Raw genomic sequence first — 11105 nt, forward strand, 5'->3', positions numbered from 1 at the left:
GGCGGTGGATCGGACGTTTTTACGATTCTCGTTTACATTCGGGTGCGAATTAAGGCGACAGCTGCGAGGGGGCGAATGAAGAGGCCGCCCGACCATCTTCGCCCGAGCTGCTTCCGTCCCACTCGGGAGAGCGGAGAGGCGATGAGAGACGTGAGAGGAAGCTTCTCTGCTGAGATGGCCCGCGACATACGCATGGCTGAAAAGGCGCACGCGCAAAAATTCACGCACGTAAAGCGAGGTTACGGTGAAGAGGGAAGCCTCCATCCACGTCTCTTTCGTGCGGAGTCGTCCCGCAGGGCGCCCATCTTTCTCCCCTGCTGTGCTGCTTTGTCTCGTCACTGGGCGTGTTAGGGACGCCTTTTAGAGCGAACAGGACGAATGGAGTGCTGTTTCTTAGATGCCTTTGAGAAGAACTTTGACCTTGGTTTTCGTCTTAAGGCACCATGTTACGTACGTGTCCGATGCGAGCACCGCCGAGTAGCTCTTATGTAACCTGCCCAGAAAAAGGCGGTTGATGCTAAGAAAAGCGAGTGTTTTGGCATTAAGAGCGGGACAAGCCCGAATCAGCTGTCAAAGGTCCAAGAGGCTGCTTTAAATAACTACAGAAATTCTACCACACACATTACAGGAGTGAGGTGCACGTATACATTGTTGTAGGCCTTTTAAAAGAAAATAATTCACAAGGCAGAAATTTGTCATCGGTGAATCCTAGAAATTACGATGATTAAATTAATTGCTTTGGGATAAAAATTTCAACGTTGCGCATTTGTATTTCGCTTTAGTGCGGGGGATCCCGTATTTTAGCTCTTAGTTTAGCACAGCATGAAAAGGGAATTTGTGCCAATTCTATTGTGCAGAGCTAATGTCAATTTAGAAAAATGATACACGGTGAAGATCTAGGTGCCATGATTGTTGGTTTGTTCCTGAACTAGGGTTTATGTATAAATGCTAAACGGAAACACTCATGTTATACGGAAACATAATATGAGTCGATTAGTACCAAAACCTTCCAGCCACTTGCTTTCCAGGCTTCCGGTACCTTGATACAATGGTGACACGACCATACAGAATCTTGCGTACCTGTGCCACTAAATTGAACTAATAATCGACGTTCGTCCAAAAAAATTAAAGCCCTTTCACTCAATGTGAAAGCTGTCGGAAGTTTTGGATTTGGATTCCCTCGTCGCGAACCACCATTTGCGCCCAACTTAGCCACAAGACGTCAACGATGGCTACCGAGCTCGCTGGGCTGCGGGCTGCTTTTCACTACATCTTAAAGCAGCCACCCACTCAATGGGCTTTTTTCACTGATACCCGGGCCGCTCTAGTATACTTAAAATCACTACCGAAAGATCAGATGGCATGGGAGATACATCATCTGCCCCTCCAAGCAACACAACAGCGGCATAGCATCGAACTGCAATGGCTTTCTGCTCACTGCGGAGTCGCCGGAAATGTTGCAGCTGATACTGCAGCCTCATCGGCCCACAAACTGTCTGTTCCCCCGCTGCCCGTTCTTTTTACAGGAAAAGATGCGGCACGCCTTGCACATTCGATTGCCTGGAGAACACAGCGGTGCATTTTGACCGACAAGAAACGTCAGTACACGCCTTTGCATATCATTGACCCTAGATGCAGTAACAAAAGCTTGATGTGGGCGAGTTGGTACATACTGCTAAAAATTAATCGGCGCTAAAACAGGGACGAGAGGAACACGTACACCGTGTTGTGAGTTACGTGTTCCTCTCGTCCCTGTTTTAGCGCCGATTAATTTTTAACCTAGATGCAGCTTCAAGATGCCTCCTGGGCTCAGCAAGCGGGAGGAAGCGGTATTGCATCGCCTACGTCTAAACGTGGCGTACACACGGCATTAGGGAGTTTTAGAATAGGGGGCCCTTGCGTTTGGGGCCCCCAAGAAGTTAGGGGAACCCAAACGCAACACGCTTGCCCGCGACCAGTTTTAGTATAGCGTTTTCCCCGGCCGCTTTGCGTGTTTCACTCGCAGCGCTGTTGCGGCAAACGAGCAAAGCTTTCGGAAGGCGTAAATTACAAAATTTTCAAATACTTTAGTGGGTGTACTATATTTTGCCTTCAATGCAACTAATAATGCAGCAAGTATAGTTAAAATATTTTTTTTTCTTTTCAAAATATTGGAGCGTCAGCATAATGAAGTCAATACAATCCAATGTCAGTACTGCGGCTAGTTACTTCGACTGGGCTACAGTGTACTCATTTCTGTGCGCCACTTCTCACAGTTGTCTTTTCTCTTGTGTTTTCTTTTCTTTTCTCTGTACATAACTTTCAACGGTGTGCATAATTTCACCGTTTGTTTTAGCTTTTTTTCTTATTCAGTGTTGTTTGTAGTGTTCCTGATCGTTGTAGTGTTGTGCTCCTGTAGTGCTCCTCATCGTTGAACGATGCCTAAGTTGAGGCCAACCCGTGCCAGCGTCCTTTGTGACCAGCTTTTGTATTTAGATTTGAGTTGGGCGGACTTGGAAGACCTTTTTCTCGGCTACCGGGAGCCAAAGCCACGCCAGTACAAATCGAGCGGCGGCCTGCTGGACGTCAACAGCTTCGATGAAGAGGAGTTCCGGAGGATGTTCCGCTTCGAGAAGCAGCACCTCGACTTGCTCAAGGGGGAACTGAGAGTGCCGGATGTAATCCGAAGCAGCCAAGGTGTGAAAGTTTCGGGCCAGGAGGCACTCCTGATGGGTCTACGGCGACTGGCATACCCCAACAGGTGGTGGGACTTAGAGCCGATGTTCGGTCGTCATTCGTCGTCCATGTCCAGTGTGGTGAACCATCTGTTCAACCACGTCGAGACCACGTTTGGCCACCTGTTGGGAGACCTCAACTCCCATCAGTGGCTTACCGTGGACGACCTCCCGGAGTTGGCCGAGGTTAGTACATGCTTGCTTACGTTACTCTTCAGCGTGGTGTATTGCACTCGCCAAGTTATGAAATACAGAAGGTACTGACTACAGTGACGGGGCCCATCGCTTTAAAATCTGCGCTACAGTGACGGGGCCCCGTCACTTTAAAAGATTCACTACAGTGACGGGGCCCTCTCAATATAACAAAATCAAAACCAGCCGATTAGCCGCCGCTTCTCGTTCTGTGATTTTGTGTTGTGGTTCTGCCGCTGACTACGGACGTTGCAGTCCGTGGTTCGATTCTCGCACCGTGGTATTTTTTTTGCGTGCGTGCGTGCGTGCGTGCGCGCGTGCGCGTGCGTGCGTGCGCGTGTGTGTGTGTGGGTGGGTGGGTGGGTGGGTGGGTGGCTGCGTGGTTAGCGTTTTGTAACAGCAAAACCATTCACACGGTTAGAGCAGTCGGTCTTGGTTTTTTACTGAAGCGGCCGAACCGCTCCCGCTCACTGGAGCCAAGGCCGACGTAGCCATCGCCAGTTACGCCCGATCTCCTGTAATTATTACCAGTGATTAATAATTAACAGTGATTCTGGCTAGTCAGTGAGCGGTAGCGGTTTGGCCGGTTGGGTAAAAATCAAGAGAGACTGCTCTCAAAGCGAGTTGTGTTTCCTCTGGACGGAAATTTAGTGACAGCTGCCGTTCCTTCTGGACGGAACGCTAGACACAGCCTTTCCATAAACAAGCGCCAGGCAGCGCATGCGCCAGGCAGCTCGTGCGAACGACTGACTGGCAAAACACGTGTAGTGCATGAACAGATGAGGGGGCCCGTTACTGTAGTGCAGATTTTAAAGCGACGGGCCTCGTCACTGTAGTCAGTACCAACACAGAAACCCGGGGTCCGTCCGGCATGACACTTCTTTAAATAAGGGAGCCGAGGATCACATTCCTGCCAATTACATTCCGTGCACTGCATTGTAGTCTATGCTATGACACTTCAAAAAGGTGGCTCATAGCAAGCAGCGATGCAGTGAGGTCCACCTTTTGAAAGCTTTCTTCAATTTCAGAACAATAAAGACTACATTAAGACAAGTCAAATAGGGAACATGTATGAACAGAGCAATTGCTCCTTTTTAGTGCTAAAGAACTACTATGAGATCCTCCTGTGTTAAGCAGCCGACCTGGCATTTTTTTTTTCTTTTTGTGCGTGCTAGTACGGTTACAAGCTTTCCTCGCATTGCGTGTTTAATTAAGACTTTCTTCACTGCAGGCTGTGCACAACAGAGGAGCTGCATTGACAAACTGCTGGGGCTTTGTGGATGGCACTGCAAGGCCCATCTGCCGGCCATCCGTGGAGCAGAGGATCTACTTCTCGGGGCACAAAAGGGTCCATGCAGTCAAGTACCAGGCCATCATGTGTGCTAATGGCATAGTGTGCGAACTGGATGGGCCTTACCCAGGGCACAGGCATGATGCTGGTGAGTGTAGCTATTGTCGTCGGGTGTAGACCACAATAGCTGCGAAGGCAAAGGACACTTGTAGTGCTTGGTAAAGGGCACTTGTGGTATCGGGGCATGAGCACAAAGTTTAACCTTTGTAGACAATAATGCGATTTTCAGCTACTAAGAAATATGAACACATTGCCATGTTTTCGACCAGCTCATTCTACAGCCATCTTTGCGTAATCTGAAGCAGAGACCTTTAACCAGCCAGCAACCGAGCAAAGCTCCGAATTCAGTGTCTCGAGGACAGCATGCCCCGAAGGTGAGATGTGTAAAGTGACCGTATTGTCCAAGAATGAAAGTAACGAAGAGAACCTTACAAAGACAAATCTTTCATTTGTCCCAATTTCTTATTTTAAATGAAAAAGACACGAGTGGCGGCTTGCGGGCACGCTGGCTGCCAGTGACTGCGAACCAGCTGCCTATGGCTTGTTACAGGCCGTCCATACTTTCGGCCAAAAGCAGGACCAACCGCTTTCTCGAAGCAGGGGGCTGGGAGAGCACCCTACGTTGCTATTTTTCACGAGAATCTTCTACAGCTTTGAATTTGACGCCTTTGGCGCTGTTATGTCAATGGCAAGGTAAAGAAAATACTAATTAGCCGATGTTTCGACACGCACGGTTAAAAAAATTCAATGCCCTTCTACTATATGAAGGATGGCCAGTGGAGCTGTGGGGCATAATGTTAGTCATCTCGTGGCTCATTGTCATATAATTTATTTCGCGATAGTTCCGGTAAAGCAACATTTACAGCCATTTCCTGTAACCCAACTCCCTCCGTGGATGGCCATGTATTGCCAGCAGACGGCATTTACTTTTCGTTTTACAACTTCACTACTGACTCAATAACACCAAATTTGGAGCCGTTTTCTGTAATCATACTAACCTGAGGCGGGCAACAAAGCAGCACGAGAACATACTAGCCGTGCTGGGGTTGTTCCTGCTCCCCACCACGGTTCTCGGTCGGCCCGCAATAGACTTCTCTCATGTGAAGAAGTCACACAGCATCACTGTTTCTGCCGCCGTCGCTATCCACCTTGACCACACATCCCTCCCCAACGCTTAGGAGCGCCTATGGCGATCCCTCCAGACTAATTCCTGCACCAGTTGTACCTTCCCACACAGACCAATTCCTGCGCCAGTCGTACCTTCCCTCACAAGGTCCATTCCTCTCAGTTCCCTTCCCCTAACTTTCTCTGTGACTGCCTTGACGCCTTCTCTCACACCATGTGGCCTGTCCTCGCAAGTCTCACGCCGCCGCCCCCCCTCCACCACCTAGCCATCTGCAGCAGTGAGCAGTGGTAGGACTTGTTGGGCCACTCGGAAGCGGGGGTGCAGCTACCTGTGGTTGACCGAGCCGCCGCCCTAGCCACCGCAGCCACGTGTTCCTAAGCCAACTTGCTCGTAAAATAAAGGGATTTCTCTCTCTCACCTTCACAAATAGGTAACCATGCTTCCCGGCGAAACACTCAGTGTGGGAAAGCCAGCCTACAAAAACCAAGATTACACCGATCTTTTGAAAGTCGGCTTCACCTCTACGCGCAAATGCACTGTTAGCAGACTCACTTTAGGGAAAACATAAGCCGTCTTCTGATGAAAAATATGAAGGCCGTTGGACCACTTTTATGATTTTGTTTTATCCTCACTGGGATGTTTTTTTTTGGGGGGGGGGGGGGTAGAAAAACTTGCCTCAGAAGGAGCGTGATGCGACGTTACACCCGACTGCCGTAAAGCCCAGACGTAGAGCAGCTCCGCTGTTAAAAACTCCTTGCCCGACTCTGTAGCAGAGCGATAGTTGTTTCAATTAGGGCAGTATTTCTGAGGGTGCGTGAACAGAAATGGACAACGTCCCAAGTCTTAATGGTTCTGGATAACTTTGCTTCGGATATTTAGGTACGGCCACATGATAAAGCTTAACATTGCGTTCTCATAACTAATCTTAGGGGCTTTATTTTCCTAATTTATTATGTGTAGTTTTAGGGGTTCGGTATATATTTCTTTTGTTTTTGTCATTTTTGATGATTATTTTTTCACACCGCCACAAGTTCGTGACATCCCGATGAGGTTTATGAACACTCACATCACCTACAAGCAGAGGCCAGCTTTTGTAGGTGCCCTTGCTTGTCACCGTCCGCCTTCCTTGCGTATCGCAATCTTTGCCGCCTGTATGAGTCCCATCTCTATGACATCGTCTTGTGTGGGTGGTGCTTCAGCGGCTTAGCATGCGGTCTTATAAATGATTTACGACCCAATCATTCAATATAAAGGGACTTGAGCGCACCACTTTGAAGCCAGTTTTGGGTGATAGCTTCACATGCCTTGGCTGCAAATGTGGAGGAGGGTGTAGTGCAACTCCTTTATGCACGTGTGGTGCTGTTTTAGCTCCTTTCTCCTCCCAGAATCAGTTGGAAGCACACAATGCGCAAGTGTTCTCTGCCCTTTTGGGGGCCCGTTTGATATGTTTGCCCCTTCGAGTGGGTGTGGATGTGAATGACTGCGTACTGCCGTTCCATGTCCCTGGAACGTGCTAGCTTCTTGCGTAGCCGACAGTCGAGTAGCTGCTCTTATGAGGTCATGCAATAGGAGCTTCATCATGCAGCCAATAGATTTGCATTGAGGACCAAATTATTGTTTGGCGCTTTTTGCCCTTAGTTGGCCTTGCGCCATTAAACTCCAAACATCATCATCATTGAGGACCAAATTGCCACTCACAAAATTTAGACTATCCAATTTATAGACCATTGGCAGCATTCTTTCCCTCCAAATTGCAATGAGATTTCATCTTTTTTACAGCGAAGCTGAATATATCTCGGATTCCCCATTTTAGGGGTGCGGAAAAATCGGCGGCAGAAATTTTCATGGAGGGAGTTTGGTTACTGAAAAGGGCTGTCATTTCTGTTTTATCAAAACTATACAAAAATGTATGAAAATCAGCTGCTCCGACAATTCTTAGATCGAGCATGTGTCCCAGGTTTTCAGCAGCAGTCGGTGTTCCGTGAATGTGTGGGGAACCGTAACGAGGAACTGCCTTGGCCCCCTAATTAGGCTTCCACGCCTTTTCAACCCACCCACATCCTGCCAAGTCATCGAGAATGAGCTCATCCCCAAATGCCGTGAACGGGCCCTTCAAAGAGGGGTGCTACATCTCACAACAAGATCGAAGCCCCTTCCGCACTTTCAAAGCTGTTTAGCGGTTACTGGAAGAGCGCGATGTCCGGCTGTATGAGAGTAGCCTCTGAATGGGGCCGACTTGCACCCCATAGAGAGCATTTTTGGGGAAACGAAATAAATTTTCTACCTCACCACGACGACCGCCGACTATTTGTGGCTGGCTGTAAAGGCGGAATGGGAAGTCAGGGCATGGTGAGGTACGCCTCATAGGTACGCCTCATTTCCCCGCAGAATTCATGACACCATTAGGGTGGAAGGTGCTTTGTAGCATGTAAATTACTTTCACGTAAATTATTAAAGTAAACCATTTTCGTGTGATTTTTGTTTCAAAACATGCAAATTATTTTCATGTATTGAAAATTTAAATTAATCGTTCAGTCAAGAACCTACAGTTTACTATAGTTGGGTGTGGTATCGCCTCACACTCCTTCCGGAGCAGGTTTTCCTGCCACGGAAAAAACCAGTTCCCAGTATAGACAAATAGATAAACCTTATAAAAATAAAAAAAGGTACTAGGACATCCATATTTTAGGGAGGCTTTTATTGCCCCTGCAGAAATGCCTTCTAGCAACGCATCTGTCCTAAAGGTGAAGCCAACTAACGAAAAATCAGTGTAAGCTTGGTTTTTGTAAGCTGGCTTTTCCACATTGCCCGTTCCGCAGTGAAGCATGGCCATTTACGGATATAGTATGATTACAGAATTTTCATTTTTAGCATAGCAATACCGTGTTTGCAAGGTGCGCCCCACTATAGCGCAGTGAAGCCTTTGGAAGACCATTACGCCCAATATGGCATGCCAGCAGAGCGGTAATTAAACATATCAGATAGGGCGGCAAGTGCAGTGCGAACGCACTTTTAGACCGGCGCTCCTTGGTTCCCGTCGGCACCCATACGCGGTGCAGCAATGCAGTTTGGCCACCGCTTGCGTGCTCCGTTTACTTCTGCGCAATCCTGTACATGCATGGTTGTCTGAGCAGCCTTGCTTGTGCGACTGAACAAAGTTGTTTTCCAGAAGGGAGTTGAGTGCACTAACACGCTATCTCATTGTCTGCATTTTTCGCAGGTATGCTGAGGGAAAGTGGGCTGTACGAAAAGCTGCAACGGCTGGTGCAAGGGACAACATACACGATATATGGCGACCCTGCGTACCCGTTGCGGCCACTGCTGATGCGGCCATATGCAGGCTCATCCCTGAGCCCACAGCAGCAGAACTTTAACAGCACCATGAGCACCGTGCGCCAGGCAGTTGAATGGGGTTTTGGGAAGACAGTAAATCTGTTTGCCTTCCTTGACTTCAAAAAAAATCAAAAACTTCTGCTACAGAATGTGCCACAAATGTACAGGGTGGCTACAATTCTCACGAATTGCCACACGTGTATCTATGGCAGCCAAGTAGGCATGTTCTTCGGCCTGCGGCCACCATCATTGCATGAATATTTGCACTAACCTACCGTGCTGCATGTTTAGACATCCAGAGTAGTATGACACGGCACTCTAGCCATGCCTGCAGCGATCAGCTAGAGTGTCATTGGATGACACTCTAGACACTGCGTATATTTTTTCCGTGCAGGCTGCGAGTAGATGTGTACTCTTGAGCAGATGTGCGTTGTTGTATGCCCTTAGATAAGGTGGTGGTGCTGATTGCTATTTGATTTTTAATGTATAAATGCAATATTCATGCATGCGCGGCCTGCACTACAATTTGTATTTATAATTTTGCGTGACTTGTACATTAAGTGGCGCAGACCCCGTCAAGTTGCTTTTGTTGGCTTTTTGTCGCTGTAAACATCTGTCCATGAGCACCACAGCTTGGCCCCTGGCGTTGGGTGATTGTGTTTACCATGTCTCCCTATTCTAAGTAAGTATCGTTGGACATGCATACACATTGTAGTGTGTGAGGTGAACCGAAAGACAGTCAGTTTCTTGGAGCAAAAGAACACGCAAAAGTGGCGAAAGTGTTTTGCGTTGTCTCAAATTACAGGGTGCAGACCAAGTTGATGTCTTATTTGTGGACGATCCCTGGTTTGCAGCTACCTGAGCCCAGTTGCGCAGAGGTGGGGTTAGCAATGGGGCACAATGTATGCCAGAAGTATTGGTCATGTTGAAGGTGGGACGTTGTTTGTGCAGACACTCTTCTGGGGCCCAGCTTGAGGAGGAGGTGGTGGTTTGAGACACCAGTTGGGAACCAGATTTAGGCGCCTTCTTTCTGTCTGTTTGCTGTTTACATCTGCTCCTTTTCGGTCGATGTGCGCGCTCCACGGTGCTTGAAGGTCCACCCCCCCGAAGTAAAATAGTTGCGCCCACTTTTGGAATGCAAGGCTTTTTGTCCGTGCTCTTGACATCTGTATGTTTGTGTATGTCAAACAAACTTATTGATTGATTGAAGAGTGCAAAGGATTGACAGATGCTATTGTCAAGGAACCCGTTTCCTTTAAATTTAACTGTTTGTTTTTTCTTGTTTCTTCTTTTTTTTATAGTTTGTTTACTGCCACCGATACGTTTTGGATATCAGATTAACTTTTAACCATTTTGTTTCACGTTGTCAATTCCTTTTGTTGTTTGCTGCTACCTGTATGTTTTCGTAATTAATAAACTGTTACCATGAATTGCATTTTCATTGCCATTGGTGCTTTTGATTGTCCCCATCCCCCTCCCCTCAAGGCCAGCAGCACTTAAAATCTGATCTTTTAAAAACCATAGACTGCAAGATACAGAAATGACAGCCACAGTATGGGTGTGCTGGTCCAATTGGCCATTATAAATTGGAAATTGTAAAACCGGAATTGAGAAGAGTGCAACCGTTATGGCTAGTACGTGAGCAGTGGCTGGAGATGTTCTGAAGGCAACTACAATTCTCATAACAGGCATTGCCATGGATTGGCTGTTATACCCAACTTTTTCCATTTGCTGGGCTTGCAGTAGTGACAAAGCAGCTGACTGTACATTTACGTTTTTGCTGTTTGCATTGTCTTTTGAATTTTCCCTGGTTAATGCCTTGGCGCTGCAGGGTAAACTAAGAACACCTATTCAAGCGGCCTGTAAAATGGCTTTTAGAGCCAAGATTGACCAAGATTAGATGGAAAAAAAATTGTTGACCAAGATTAGATGGAAAAAAAAAAAACAGTGTATGCACACACTGTCTAGTGATCATCACTTCCAAAAAAGTGAAGGAAGCTCATGCGTATAGTGATGATGGAGTAAAGACCGTTGCAGCAGCAGCGAAGAAGTAAATTGGCTACGATAGTGGACTTAAATTGTTGTGGTCATGAAAGTTGCATACAGCTTTGCTACCTTCATGTCTTAAGCATAACTGTTTCCCCCCCCCCCCTTTTTTTTAAAGGCTGCAAACTTGTTCGCTTTCTAAAAGCTTGAGAATTAGGAACCATTCCACTCTGCGAAAGTGGTTGCCCAGCAAAGCGGTTTAAAATACACATCACACACAAGTGGTTATAAAGCTTACATATATTTATTTCCCTCATCATTTGGTAGTGGCAGGTAAGGGTGAATCTCAAAAAGAAAGAAGGAAAATCTTGAAAAGTAAGAAACCCAACATGCAATCACTCAG

General features: G+C 47.2%; 1 protein-coding gene across 1 annotated transcript; it reads left to right on the forward strand.

Annotated features, from left to right (window-relative positions):
• The first annotated feature begins 2182 nt into the window (after positions 1 to 2182).
• LOC144170673 (uncharacterized) lies at positions 2183 to 10132 on the forward strand. The gene is made up of 3 exons (XM_077700608.1): positions 2183 to 2900; positions 4138 to 4345; positions 8604 to 10132. Exons 1-3 carry the CDS (start codon positions 2418 to 2420, stop codon positions 8984 to 8986), a joined length of 1074 nt encoding a protein of 357 aa, XP_077556734.1. The 5' UTR covers positions 2183 to 2417; the 3' UTR covers positions 8987 to 10132.
• Positions 10133 to 11105: the final 973 nt, after the last annotated feature.

This window comes from Haemaphysalis longicornis, unplaced genomic scaffold (genome assembly GCF_048455015.1).
Source record: "Haemaphysalis longicornis isolate Haplotype H1 unplaced genomic scaffold, Haemaphysalis longicornis Haplotype H1 scaffold_2, whole genome shotgun sequence".
Classification (NCBI taxonomy): Eukaryota; Metazoa; Arthropoda; class Arachnida; order Ixodida; family Ixodidae; genus Haemaphysalis; species Haemaphysalis longicornis.

What these genes read in the sequence shown, in the direction of transcription:
- LOC144170673 (XM_077700608.1), top strand. Translation starts at nt 2,418, where the DNA reads ATGCCTAAGTTGAGGCCAACCCGTGCCAGCGTCCTTTGTGACCAGCTT. An exon ending in ACCTCCCGGAGTTGGCCGAG is followed by an intron (nt 2,901 to 4,137) that starts GTTAGTACATGC and finishes TCTTCACTGCAG; the next exon opens with GCTGTGCACAACAGAGGAGC. An exon ending in AGGGCACAGGCATGATGCTG is followed by an intron (nt 4,346 to 8,603) that starts GTGAGTGTAGCT and finishes CATTTTTCGCAG; the next exon opens with GTATGCTGAGGGAAAGTGGG.